This window comes from Sceloporus undulatus, chromosome 5, assembly GCF_019175285.1.
Source record: "Sceloporus undulatus isolate JIND9_A2432 ecotype Alabama chromosome 5, SceUnd_v1.1, whole genome shotgun sequence".
Taxonomy (NCBI): domain Eukaryota; kingdom Metazoa; phylum Chordata; class Lepidosauria; order Squamata; family Phrynosomatidae; genus Sceloporus; species Sceloporus undulatus.
The window spans coordinates 128,816,146-128,830,846 of NC_056526.1; the positions used below are offsets into that span (position 1 = coordinate 128,816,146).

The 14,701-nt window shown below is 38.8% G+C and overlaps 2 protein-coding genes across 3 annotated transcripts; one reads left to right on the forward strand and one right to left on the reverse strand.

The window, feature by feature from the left end:
* The first annotated feature begins 540 nt into the window (after positions 1–540).
* Positions 541–8,536, forward strand: UFSP2 (UFM1 specific peptidase 2). The gene is made up of 5 exons (XM_042469928.1): positions 541–1,132; positions 1,956–2,080; positions 3,133–3,209; positions 5,355–5,479; positions 8,238–8,536. The coding sequence occupies exons 1-5, from the start codon at positions 908–910 to the stop codon at positions 8,322–8,324; spliced, it is 639 nt and encodes a 212-aa protein (XP_042325862.1). The 5' UTR covers positions 541–907; the 3' UTR covers positions 8,325–8,536.
* Positions 8,537–8,830: 294 nt separating this feature from the next.
* Positions 8,831–14,701, reverse strand: ANKRD37 (ankyrin repeat domain 37). Of its 2 annotated transcripts, XM_042469930.1 has the most exons (5): positions 14,013–14,689; positions 13,459–13,611; positions 12,521–12,612; positions 11,712–11,944; positions 8,831–8,967 (listed from the first exon to the last, which is right to left on the reverse strand). In XM_042469930.1, the coding sequence occupies exons 1-5, from the start codon at positions 14,037–14,039 to the stop codon at positions 8,936–8,938; spliced, it is 537 nt and encodes a 178-aa protein (XP_042325864.1). In that variant the 5' UTR covers positions 14,040–14,689; the 3' UTR covers positions 8,831–8,935. The 2 variants fall into 2 exon arrangements, with proteins under 2 accessions (XP_042325864.1, XP_042325863.1); XM_042469929.1 differs by lacking the exon at positions 8,831–8,967 and having other exon boundaries at positions 11,663–11,944; positions 14,013–14,701.

Here is a 14,701-nt window from a genome sequence, read left to right on the forward strand (position 1 = left end):
GGCAGCTAAAAAGGCTAATGCAATTTTAGGCTGCATCAATAGAAGTATAGTGTCTAGATCAAGGGAAGTAGTAATGCCACTCTATTCTGCCTTGATCAGGCCTCACCTAGAATACTGTGTCCATTTCTGGGCACCACAATTCAAAAAAGATGTTGAGAAACTGGAGCATGTCCGAAGGAGGGCAACAAAAATGGTGAAAGGTCTAGAAATCATGTTTTATGAGGAGAGACTTAGGGAGCTAGGTATGTTTAGCCTTGAGAAGAGACAGTTAAGAGGTGATATAATAGCATTGTTTAAATATTTGAAAGGATGTCATTTTGAGGATGGAGCAAGCTTGTTTTCTGCTGTTCCAGAGATTAGGACCCGGAACAATGGATGCAAGCTACAGGAAAAGAGATTCCACCTCAACATTTGGAAGAACTTTCTGACAATAAGGGTTGTTCGACAGTAGAACACGCTCCCTCAGAGTGTGGTGGAGTCTCCTTCTTTGGAGGTCTTTAAACAGAGGCTGGATGACATCTATTAGCTATGATTTGACTGAGAGTTCCCACCTGGCAGGGGGTTGGACCTGATGGCCCTAGTGGTCTCTTCCAACTCTGTACAGTAATTCTATTATTCATTCCAGAAATCTTTAAGTTGAATGTAAATGTGCAATCTTTTCTCCATTAAGTATCATTCCACCTTGTAGCATCAAAAGCTGAGACAGTACTTCCTTGCCCAATTTACCATACACTTAATAAGAATTGTGCCAATAGCTGTTCTGCCTAGTCATTAAACATTTATTTAACTGTATGATGAATTGTTGCCTGAATGTCCTTGTTCATCTATTTCTTTCTCCAGACTTTTGTGTTTGTCTGTTTGGTTTTAAGTCTCTAGGCTGTGTCCTTGTAGAATATCCTTCTACAAAATGACTGCCCTTCAGGACATAATGAACAGGGTTATTGTGTGCTTTTTCTTTTCACCACAGGTATATCTGGTATATGGCACATACAGTTATCATCACTACATGCAAGATCACATTGATGATAATGGTTGGGGCTGTGCATATCGGTCCTTACAGACTATATGCTCATGGTTCAGGCATCAGGGATACACAGACAGCTCCACACCTACACACAAGGAGATCCAACAGGTACAGAATTTGGTATCTCTGAAAGACCAGCAATTGTAGATGGAATAGATGGGCACCTATAAGAAAATAATGGTTGTGCTTGCCTTATGCTTCCTTCTGAAAAACTGTGTGCTTTACTTAATGACTGCATTTTTGCAGGACTCTGTCATGAGTGGCTATGATCCCCAAGGGCTGAAACTGTGTTGCCAGCTGGCTTTCAGCTAGTGGGTACACGTAACAGGGGTTTATCTGTAGCAGCGCTTTCACTGTGGAACCTCCTACCCAAGGAAGTTAGTCTGGCCCCATCTCCTAAGCTTCCGGCAGGCAGCCAAAAACAGTGCTTTTCTTCATGGCATCCAGTGTTTGAAACTTCTGTTATAACTGCTTCAAAACTGAATCCTAGGATTGTTTTTAGACTGCTTTTAGGAGATTTAAAGAATATTTTACTATGTTTTAAAATGTTTGTATTATTTTTATTGGTTTTTATTTGTTCATCACCTCAGGAGCCCTTGTGGGCTGGGAGGTGATACAGAAATACTTGCATGCTTAAATAAATAAATAAATAAATAGTTTTCACTCAGCTGGTAAGCTTCTGGGCTGTGCTAGTTCATGGTTGAAGCAGAGTATCACATTATACTATGCACCTTTATGCAGAATGTGGGTCAGCATTCCATAAAGTGAACATCTGCTTCCAGCACTGAGTTCAATAATGGAGACAATTCTCTTTTTTCTTCGATTTTCAAGAAGTTAGATTTAAATAGGTAAGTGTGAAAATTACTAAAGTTACTTTGCAAACTTCTATTATTTCCGTTTTTCACATGTGGTGATGGTGTCAATTCCAAAGGCTCTAGTTGATGTTGGAGACAAGCCACCAGGATTTGTTGGATCATGCCAATGGATTGGTTCCATTGAAGTGCAGCTTGTACTAAACCAACTACTAGGGATAACTTCAAAAATATTGTTTGTCAGGTAAGTACATTTAATAAAATTCAAACTAAGCCAAGTTGGCAAAGAAATGCAGCAAAAAACAAAGGGAGGAAGCCCAAATACAGCGCGCCCGCGCCATATGCGGGAGCGCCATACGCGGCCTTGAGCATACGCGCTCAAGCTACGGGGCACGCACGAAGCGGCACATTCCATTCAATTGAATGGGTGCATGCGCCTGTTGCGCCGCCGCGCCGCTGCGCACGAGCCCCATTGTTTTCAATGGGGCTCGGGCATAGGCGGAATTTGCCTTACGCGGCGGGATACGGAATGGATCCCCCGCGTAAGGCAAGGACGGACTGTAATGAGCCACAGTAACAAAACACAAACCTGTACTTTTGAGGGCAATATAAGTCAGAATTCTCACCTTCGTAAAGTAAATGACAATGTTGTGTTGATTTGGACTGTTGCTTTTTCTTCCTAATCTTTTCTTCTTCTTTTGTGGGAAAAGCAGTTTCAAAATATGGTAAATTTAAAAAATGTTATACAAGCCTTCTTAATTATATAGTGACCACATAGCTTTGGCATGCTTTTAAACCATGGATAAAACATCTCTCCATATTATAAAAACAAGACTAAGCAGCTATTTTGTCATTAGAGAACATTACGTTCATTGTCGAAATCCTTTAAAAATCTAGTGATTCTGGATTACTTTTATACATGATAACCAGCTCTGCATGGCATAAAGGGGGAGAACATTTTTTTCAGTAGTAACCTCATGTTAAACAAAACCAAATATTGTTGTCTTTGGTACAACAAAAATAATGTACCCATGTTGAAATGATTCCAGATTACTAGTAAATCATTTCCCAGTGTTATTTTCTTGCTGAGAAAATGAGTGCTTTGTCTTCCATTTTGGAGTCAAGATTGCTGATAATTTCAGGAAATTCATTGAGTTACCCTAATGTAAGGTGAATCCGTAGCAACATTGCCCAGATTGAGTATTACTAGTAGGAGTGCTGAAATAAGAGGTGATGGGTGGTGATCATGACTTCCTTACTTTTGTAGCAGCTAGTGATGATCATCTTTCCTTGTAGCCAAGGGTCTGAGCTGGCTTCTCAGGGAAGAGAACTTGCTAATCATTTCAAGATCGAGGGAACACCAGTTATGATTGGTAAGACTTTTAATATCCAGAAATGAACATTATTCAGATTTTTCTATTATAAATATTCTACTGGCCTTTTAAGAGCAGTGTTTATAGCACCTTGACAAGTCTGGGTTATTTCTTGAATGTCTTGGGACTGATGTGTTTATGAAACAGATGACTGATTGCATGATTGGGTGGTCTTCCACATAATTATCTCTGTTCTTCTATTGATATATCAGTAAAAAGTTATATACATTTTCCTTCTACTGCACATATTTAATTTTTATATAGGAGAGCTGTCATCCTCATGATCCTCCAACAGTACTTTGTGAGAGGACAACCTTAGGAAGGGAGGTGCTAATTCTGAATATGTGATACAACATGAATAACCAAACATGCTTTAAAACTCTTTGGTATGTTTACTGATTTGCCTTTTCCCTACTCATGCATGGGTCTACCAGTTTCATGTATGAGTTCCATTATATCTATGAAGCGTCAAACCATTCTGAGATAAAGCAAACTTCTTTCCCCTATTTCTCTACTATAGACACTACACATGCATGCAAGCACACACCATTCCTAAGATCTAGTGCCTCAGATGAGTCTGTCCTTCAAAATATTGGGCTTGGTTAGGAAATTATTTGGAAAAATAATTGGTGAGGATTTTCTTTCACACAATGAGACTCTAGAATACTATTAATAGTTTTTAAAACACTATGATGTATATCAGGAATCTTTTTAAAAATAATCACTGAAACCACATGGTTGTGAATTGTGGCTTTCCATGTGGTTATCAACATTGTAGATAGCTTTCAGGTAAATTACTGACAGCAAAGAAACGTCTTGCCTTTATGAGGGCTGCTAAAGAACCACAAAAATCTTTTGAACTCTCAAGCTTGATAAGCATGCCTTTATTGCTACAGATGATCTTTAGTTCTCTCTTTCTTTTTTAAGACAATATAATCCTTAATTAGACACACTTTAGAACAAAACTGTTCTAAAAAGCCTCATAATTACCCATATAATCTGATTTTTTCCTATCCATTAGTTCCCACAAACAATGCATGTGGCAAAGATACACTGGACATTGCTATTATCCACTGCAGACATTACCAGAGAGATTATGCTTCTTTTATCCTGATGGAGAAGTGAAGCATCCCACATACCTGCCATGGAGATAATGGAATTTAGCTCTTGCATGAAAAGAGCCAATGTCAGATTTTCCAAATAACACAATTGTACAATTTCTTACTTTCTACAAAGGGGAAGAAGAAATTACAAGCATTTCCACGAGGGAGTTTGTTGTTTCATGGTGCATAGTGGTTTAGTGAAAATGGATTTAATCATTCCTAACATCATCTTTTATTTCCTCTGTCTCATTCACTCTTCAGCTTTGTGTGCACTTTAGCCTCCAAAGATAGAACACATAGTATTCATATATATGCTGTTTTCTCATTTCAGCATATGGCTCTCTAATCATTAAATAATGTTGAGTGTGTGTCTGGAAATATATTTTGGTTAGTTGAGTAATCTAGAAATTATCTATTTAAAGAGCATATATGATGCTATCCTGTTGGTGTTTTTGGTGGTGATCCTTTGCTCAGAACAGTGGGGTTCTAAGTACACTTTCTGAAGAGTAAGCCTTTTGAACTAAGTTTGCTTTACTTGCAGATTAAAATGCAGCAGATTGTGCTGTTGTAGAGTTTTTACAACTGGAAGTCTAAATCTGTCAGATAATTAATATTCTGTATAAGTACAAGACTGGTTTCTTTCAGACAGTTTTCCTTATACCAGTGGTTCCCAACCTTTCTAATGCCGCAACCCTTTAATACAGTTCCTCATGTTGTGGTGACCCAAACCCATGAAATTATTTTCGTTGCTACTTCATAACTGTAATTAAATAGGTGTTTTCCAATGGTCTTAGGCAACCCCCATGAAAGGGTCATTCGACCCCCAAAGGGGTCCCGACCCACAGATTGGGAACCACTGCCTTATACTGTCTTGCTGTGCATTCCATGAAACTTACTTATTTTTGGAGATCACTTTAAAGTATTTGGAAACAGAAATAACATCTTTTACTCCTGAGAAATGCTTTTAATATATAATGAGCCAATGATAATTTTGTGATTTAATTTTCATCCTGTATCTTCTTTTTCTTTCTTCCCAATTCAGGTGGTGGAGTTTTGGCTCACACAATACTAGGAGTAGCATGGAATGAGATCACAGGGCACATCAAATTTCTAATCTTGGACCCCCATTACACTGGAGCAGAGGACCTGAATATTATATTAGAAAAGGTGAGATGTTACTTCACATTTGATTTTCATTTCTTATGTTAGCAGAGAGTCAGTATGAATTCATATGAGAACCAAAATGAATATTGGACCTTAACATTTTTTTTCCTTTTCTTTTAGTGGTAAAGTACTAGAACCATTGTTTTAAAGTTTCTTGTCTATACAAATGGTTTGTAGTAACAAACCTAGGTTGCACAGGTTTCCTCACTGGACAGAGTTCTATAACTGTGTTCCTCTGAATGTAGGTTGAAATTCCTTTTAGACCTTTTCCAAGCAGCATGTTGGTGTTTGTCTATGTTCTGAATGTTCTGGTCTGTGACCAAAATAAATCCATTAATTCAGCATGGTGGTAGCAGCGGGGACATGGCTAGAGCACATGTTCCTGTCTCTCCTCTATTTTTGGGAGTCTCAGATGCATGAACAAGGTTTATACTTTCCCAGCAGGGGCTGCAGTTCTGTGAACTTCTGGAATGTAAGAGAAGAATTTAATGCCCTAGAAGCAGTTGTGCTCAAAGTATTATTTAGCAGATGTATTAAAATATGTCCTTGTGACCACCTGGTCACTCAGGTTTCTTCTCACACTGTCTTTTCCTAAATAGTTCGAGACTTGTCTTCCCTCAGAACTATTTCTCTAAGTCCTCCCACTCCCTTAAGCTTCTTTACTATTAAGTGTTTTTAATACACTTGGTAGCATGTTTCTGATATTGTTACTTATAAATCACTTCCAGCCACTCCTTTGTGAACAAGAAGAAAATAAATTTTATTTACACAAGAACTTGTGATCTCTTTTGGTAGTTGGTTCTCAAAGCTTGTGTTTATAAAGTACAGTATACATGATTTCACTGGTTACAAATTGACTAGGGCGGGTTACAAACCGCCACTTGGGACGTCCTCAGGATGTCCCAGTTTAAAAAAGGGGCATCTCTTCCAAACGCCCCTACTCCTGTTACGGACTCTGTCCGTAACAAATGGCGGCGGCTGTTCCACACGGCCGCCGCCATCTTGATGTAACGGACGCTGTGCGTCTGCACGTCGTGCAGCACTAATGACGTCGTGAGTGCGCCATTGGCGCCTTGCGGCATCATTAGTGCGCTGCCAGAAGAAGCTCCATTTTGGAGCTTCTTTTTTGCTCCGTAAGGGAGCTGCACCGTTTGGCAAACAGCAGCGCCGGGAGACCGACGCAAAACGGCGTTTCAGTTCACTCAGTATCTTCAGTTATACTTCAGTTGTGTTTTAGTTCTTTTCATACGCCTTTCACTAAAGCTTATTCAATAGGAGTATAAATCCTATGAATTTCTCACTTTATTCATAGGTAACAATTCCATAGAATAATGTGAATCTGAGCCTTCTCTTCACTGGTTCTCCACTGCTCAAAGAACTTATCACTTTAAACTGATTTCATAGGACTTCCTTTGTCCTTCTGAAATATTTCCTCCTTATATGGGAATCTGAATCCCCTTTAAAATTAAACCCTTAGTTCCAGCTGCACTATTGGCAGTTCTAAGACACACTCATCCACTCTTAAGGACTCCTCCTTCTTTTTCTAGCCACTTATCAGGCAGGCCCCCACCTTTTTGCCAGCCTGACTCCGATTGAACATTCGATTCTATCACTGTCTCTCCACAGTCCTTGCAGATCAGCTCCAGCCTTTGATTCAATGGCCTCCCTAAAGTTGACCTCTAAAACCAAAATCCAGTTGTTAGTTTCACTTGGAGCAGAGCTAATCAATTAATTGCCAAAGAGTAAATCAACTCTTATGCAAATCTCATTGTTCAGTGGGTCTGCTCTGGTTGGATTAGCAATTGGATTAAGCCTGAGGGTTCAAAAGTTGACCATAGGCCATTATCATTTCATCTGGTATAACTTTGATATACACATGAATGGGAGGAAGGTAGCCAGTATGCAGTGCCTTGCAGAAGTACTGCAACCACTCTTTGACTTTTCTGCATTCTGTTGTGTTACAACCTGGAAATGAAATGGAATTAAATGGTGCTTTTATTGTCTGGTGCACACAATGCACGTAACACTACAGAGATACAAAGTATCTTTGTTGTCAAAACATAATTAAACAAACAAACAAAAATGAGTGCTTGGTTGTATAGATATTCACACACACCCCTTTGCTGTGACCTGCCTAAATAAGCTCTGATACAACCCACTGCTTTCAGACATTACATACATTGTTGAATGCAGTTCACCTGGATGCAGTTTCAGTGCCAAATGGTCACAGGTTAAATGCAGTTTCTGGAGTTTGTTGGAAAGCAGAGTTTTTGGGGACAACTCGTGTAAGTGCTCCTCAAAACTGAGCTTTATGACAGAATGAGAAGACGAAAGCTGTTGCTGAAACAAACCTATGTCAAATCCATTTGGAGTTTATTTGTTGTGAACAGACTTCTACAACATTGTGAGCAATGGTGGAGCTGTGGCCATGTACCATCTGACAGCAATTGCACAGGTATCAAACCCACATGCCCCCTTATACAATGTCAGAAAAAGTAGTTATACCGGTATAATCCCTGGTTATGCCATCATAAATCACCAAGAGGATTTCAGACAGAATATATAAATGTTTGCCTGAGCAGTGGTGGTTATTTACAGCTTTTGAGTTTTGCAATGTAGGTTTTGTACAAGTATGAATACATATAATACATAGAACAAAATTTCATGTCAGCTTTACAGAAATGCTAGCTAGATCAACTTATTAAAATAGCTCATTTATATTGTATATATTGATATGTATTTCTTCCCTTCTGCTATACAGGGTTGGTGTGGATGGAAGGGCCCCGATTTTTGGAAGAAAGATGCTTATTATAACCTGTGTCTACCCCAGCGACCAAAATCTATTTGAATGCCTGTTTAGAAGATCATGCTCAATGAGTTGGTTTACCTAAATGTATGTTGTGCCTGCACAAGTGTATGTTCATTCTTTAGAGAAATGATTATTACATTTTTAGTTAAAGTAATACCTTATTCAGAATCCCAGTTGAAATAGAAATACCAGTGCAATCAAGCAGAGTGCAAATTAATTTGTGATTTTTCAAATAAAACTTGAGCATTAAATGTTGTTTTCTAATGGTATTTTCATCTTTTGTAATCTGAGCCTAACATCATAAACTTACATTTGTCTACTTTCCCCAGCACTTCTCACCATATGGTCTCCCACCTCTGCCTTCAAAAGTGTATGTATGCATAGTATAGCATTTCATAATAAAAACATATCAGTCAAGTATTTATTGCTGAATATTACATCTCTTCTTGGTAAAAAAAACAACCACCCTATAGAATAGACAATACTGTTTCTACATATTTATTATTGTGTAAATACCCATACAGCTATAATTTTTTAAAAAGTATCTTCTTCAAGAAGCAACCCATCTCCTTCCCAGAAGGCATTATTCAAACTATTTGGTGCTGAGTTGAAGACCTATCTTCCTCTGTTCACATTTCTTCTTGTGGTGATTAGCTTTCAGATGACATCAACGTGTTTGTATCTGTTTAAATGCAGATAAAAGTTTTGCATTTCAGAAGGTTGTATTTGAATTAAGCATATTGTAACTACGGTAGTATAAAACCACTTTCTATATGACATCACAGTCTTAGAAGCCGTTGCTGGCTTAGATGATCTTTTTCTCTCCCATACATGTCTACCAGCCCTAAATTGTCACAGCATGCTTCTTTATTTAGACCACTACATTCACTTCTCTTACTTAAGTAATTGCATAACACAGTGTCCAAATAAATTTTAAACAGCATCATCTAAAGATTTTAACCCTATACCACCTCCCTAAGAATAAGTCCAACTGAACACAATGGAAGTTACTTCTCAATAGGCATGTAAAGGGTTGCTCTGTAAAACAGTAACAAAACTGTTGAAAACCAGACTAACAGTACTAACAGAAAACTGATGGTAAGGAAGAGAAAGGATATGAGTAGTAGCAGACTGGATGCAAGGCTATAGAGTTAAAACTAAATAAATATTGGGGGTTATAGTCTCAAAATGTTTAAGAAAAGTGGCACTAGTAGTTTACTTTTTAAAAAGAAATGTGCCTATGCTTACAGATGTTTGAGAGACCTGATACGTACCTAGAACAGAGTTTGGAATTTAACTTTTTTAAAGGAACTACTTATGTTACTCATTACTCTGATCATGCAGTGCAACAATCCAGAAAGTAACTCACCAAATTACATATTATTAACTTGTTACTATTGTGTTTCTATTGTACCACTGAAAATTACAGGAAAATGCTCTCTGTTCCATCCATCTCTATCACCATCATTCTAAGTGGCCTATCCTACCTAGACCCCTCTACCCACTCACATAGTACAACATACCACGTGATTACTACAGACACTGCACACAGATGGCTTTGCACAGGCATACAAAAGCACTCAGTCTCTCTCCCATCTCAGTCTCCCCCCAAGCAATTGCTATGAATCTCATGCCCAAGTTGGCACCTCTCAGAGCTCAACCAACCCAGCCAGTCTAAATATGTGCTACTGTTTGAAAGAGCAAGCCTTACAGGGCAGCCCCCCCCTACACTCACATAAATTGTCACTCGCAGTTGAATGAGCCTCTTCTATTGGGCAGAATAGAGGAAGGCAGAAAGCCAGGGTCATCTTTTTAAAGATTTTTTTAAAGCTAATTAATCAGATTCTTTCCTGTATCTGATGTTTTTAGTATGTCCTGTTCTGCTTTCCTTCCTTCCTTGTTGCTCACTCTTCACTAAATTATACCACACCTCACAAAGAGTCACACAAATAGTCATATGGAGAGCCACCCTTTTGATGCTTCTATCTTCCACTCCTATTGCTCAGAGTCAGCATAGCCAGTAATGAGTAATAGGCAGAAACCTACATCACTCTGAAAAGTAGTGAATTACAGCCCTGGCCATTAAAGGCAAAAAAGTAATACAGTATCATTCTCATTACTGCAAAAAGTAACTAGTCCTGAAAATTTATAAGGTCTGAGCTGAAGTTACTGTGGCCAGTTACAGACTGCCAAAATAAAGCTGCTTCGGGTCTCTTTGGAGGTATGCTATTTACATGATGCATGGGTCCTAAGAGTCCGGAGGTTGCTCCCAAGCCACACTCCATTCCTAAGCACTGGAGTGCAGCTTTGGTGCAGCTTCCGGATTCTTAGGTTGCATGCATCATTTAAACAGCATACCTCCAATGAGACCCAAAGCAGCTTTATTTTTGCAGTCTGTAACAGGCCTGTGTATACATTATAAATTTCATATACAGTACTTTGTTTCTTAAAGGATCAAGGTCGCTCTTAATTTTGTCTTTATGTCAAATTGTTTAAATTGTTCAAATTGTTTTATAATTGTTCTTTAAAACAACTTTATAAATGTTAAGTTGCTTTTATTGTTTGTACTCTGCCATACATTTTCTGTATATACAGTACAGGGTTACAAATATTTTTAATTAATAAATAATAAATGAAAGAGAGAATATTACATAGATGTGGATAAATGCAGAAGGCTGGAGCTATTTGCCAGACATTAACTTCCACTGTTCTGTGCCAAGTTGTTACTGACTTATGGTGACCCTAAGGTGAATTTATCACAGGGGTTTCTTGGCAAGATTTGTTAAGAGGGGGGTTGCCATGGCCTTTCCCTGAGGCTGAGAGAGTGTGACGTGCCCAAGTCAGTGGCTTTCATGGCTAAGCTGGGAATTGAACCCTGGTCTCCAGAGTCAGTCCAACACTCAAACCATGTCATTATGCTGGAGACTTAATTTGCTAGAATTATGTTCTACTAAAATCAGCTGGCACTTAATTGTCTATATATATATATTTTAATTTGCACTAGTGGATAAGGGTGCAGTTCTGGTGGGTTATGTCTGTACTTTGGCCATCCAGTTTTGTTGCAAGATACCAGTTAATGGTAGTTGTCATTCCGCCTGCTTGATATATCTTCTTTCAGATTGAAGTTGTGTGAGATTGCATGCTGTGCTTTAAGAAAACCCATATTAGGACAGCATATTGTCATTGTTGTTGTGTGCCATCAAGTCAACTCTAAGTTATGGTAACCCACTCATATGAGTATTCTGAACAAGATTTGTTCAAAGGATGTTTGCCATTGCCTTCTTAAACTGAAAGAGTGTAACTTGATCAAGAACACCCAGTGAGTTTCATGACTCAGGAAGGATTTGAACTTTGGTCTCCCCGAATCCTAGTCCACTATACCACATTCACTCTAGTTTACTATGTATTGGGGATTAAATAACATACCATTTGATCTCATTCTCTTCTGGTTAATGGGCCTTTTATTTTCGCATGCTCTTTTCTGTCTTGTTGCAGCATCTGTTAATAAATCTTCATTCTTGTCATGCGGGGCATGTCTAAACTGTGTTACATTTTCCCACTTCTGACTGTTTTTTACTGTCATGAGAAACTGGGCACATTCCAAAAATCCAAAATCCCATGCAAGATCTTCTGCTGTTTGACCATTCTTATTGCGCAAGCTAAGAAGAGACAAAAGAAAATCAATACACCTGGCTGGTGATACTTTGTTTCCTATTCAGCTAAAGTTAAATTAACTCTGTATTTGAAAAGTTGAATGAAATTATGTAAATATTTATACCTTCATCATACAATGCTATAATGTCAGCTCAGAAATGAATGCCATTTAAGAAGTGACTAGGAGTTACTTCTAGGTATGTGGACAGAATATTGTGCACAGTCAAAAGTAAAATTCCAATGAACCTAATGCTGCTTATTGGTTAAGCATGTGTAGAATTTGGAGCCACATTGTTCTGATCTGACAGGATCATGCTTACGTTCCATTGAAAGTGATATACAAAGTTAGGCACAACTAATTGTAATCTTTCTTGATTTCAGGCTTCTTAAATAAACAGAGATTCAAAATTGTTTCACCTACTTCAGTACATTTGGTATAGAACTTTAGTTACCTAAAAAGCTGGGTAACTACTAATTTTGGTCTCCCTGTTTTTCCAATTTGTACAATATAGACAATATAGACAAGGTAATGCCTGAATAAATATTCTCTAAGTGCCTAGTATTAGAACTGGTATACTTACTCAATGCTGGCACGACTGGCAACAAGTAAAGCGAGACACTCCAAACTCCCAACTTTAGCTGCCTTGTGAATTGGAGCTTCCCCAAGCCAGTCCTAAATAAATAAGATTGGACTTAACAAAATATAACAATCACTTAATGGTTGTAAACAATTAATGGCTGCAGTGAGATACTAAACGGGGTGGGTGTGAAATTGTATGATCTCCAGTGTAATGCCATCATCTTCATCTTTAACAGTCCTGATCAAGGAGTGCAGTTCCTAAGCAAAAACAACATCTTTCTGCATTAGAATCTGCTGAACATAGCCTGCAATTTTCTTGACAAAGAAAAAACACCATGCTCTAAACAATTTCTCTCTCTCTGCACTGTCTATCGAAATAGGGACTTTTGTTCTTGTCCTAAGAAGAATGCTCCTGAAAACAAGCCAGTATAGCAAAAGTGCTTGCACATAATTTGGGTCTTATTACTTTCTGTTTGGCCTGTATAATATACTTATAGCAAAACAATCATTTTGCTACCATGTGTGTGTGCATATGTGCCTTCAAATTGCCTGTAACTTACAGCAACCCCATGAATTTCATAGTGTTTCCTTAGGCAAGGAATACTCTGAGGTGGTTTTGCTAGTTCCTTCCTCTGAAATATAGCCATTGTCCGGGATGATGCACCTTGTATTCATTGGCAGTCTTCCATCCATCTACTAACCATGGCTGACCATGCTTAGCTTTCAAGATCAGCCTTGAGGGTATTTAGGCTCACTATTACAACCATAACACCTAGTAAATAAGAACTTAAAATATTAGGTATTTGCAGCAAGTACTAGGATATTCTAAAACTTGCAACTGCCTCATTCATCATCCCAGACAATGGCTATCCATCCCAGTATAACAATGAGAAGATGGGCTTTGTTGGCACTAGACTGCTTGAGAAATAAAAAACATACCTGTTGGTTCAAATTGGCTCCTGTCTGCAATTGCCAAAGAAGAAAGAAAGCCTGTCCTCCATGAGCAGCCAGATGAGCAGGAGTCTGGACAAAGGCATCAGTAGCAACATTCACTTCCATGCCTGGTTCCAGAAGGCGGCTCACGCCAGCAGGCTGCAAGACACATAAGTTTATGAAACATAATGGTAAAATTCAAAGATACAGCCATGTTAGTCTGTACACTGAATATGTAGAAAGATCTTGTAGCACCTTTGAGACTAAGTGAAAGAAAGAAGTTGGCAACATAAGCTTCCGTAGACTTCAGTCTACTCCCTCAGATGCACCTCACTAACCAAAAAACCTAAGATTATCATAAATAATAAGTGGGGAGCTTCATGAAAATGGTAGGCAGTTTTCAAGAATGTAGTTGCTTCTTGCTGATCATTACTTTAACCTGTTGGAATCTGTATGAAATGTACAGGATGAAATGAAAATGTGCTGGAATCAGTTCAACATCTGGAACGCTTCCTTTTTTAAAGGTGATAATAAAAATGTGCCCACGCCTCGTGCCTTACCTCTGCATTGTAGTCAAACAGTAACATTCTCTCTTTTTTTCCCTCCTTCTTCAGTAAAGTGGTGGTGGAACTGGTAGACTTTCAGACCAGGCTCTTTACTCCTTTCCAGTGCATCTACTGCAAGACTGGCAGTACTAACTAAAGAAGCTGTGCTCTGGCTGCAATATCCCACCCTCTCTGCTGGGAGCCGAGTTCCTGCACGTACACAAACAAGAGCACATGCAACTCAACCCGCCTCGCAATGTGCTGATTGGTTGCTGCTGTCCCTTTCACCAAATATTGTGTGCTTGTTATGTTTACGAGACGGGAGGCAGCAGGAAAGGCTTATAGCTGGTGGGGCAGCCATGGAGCACAGTGCAGCTAGACACGTATCACACACTCCTGGTCACCCCCAGTGTGCCCTTTGACTCCTCCCTTTGGAGCAGCCAGGGGAGGAAGGAAGAAAACAAAAACCATCCTAAAATAAGAACTGATATGTCCTTCTCAAGTAGGCATTGGGACACATTTCTTTATGCGTAACAATAAACTGTACATTCTACTTCCTAGACTACAGCGGTCTGTACTGCATTGGAAGAAGTAGGTTTATATCCACAAAAGCTCATGCAAAAATAAAAACCAGTTAGTTTTAGAGGTCTCCAAAGTGGCTGATAAACAAGAAGGGTACGATACATACAAGATTCAAAGTCATA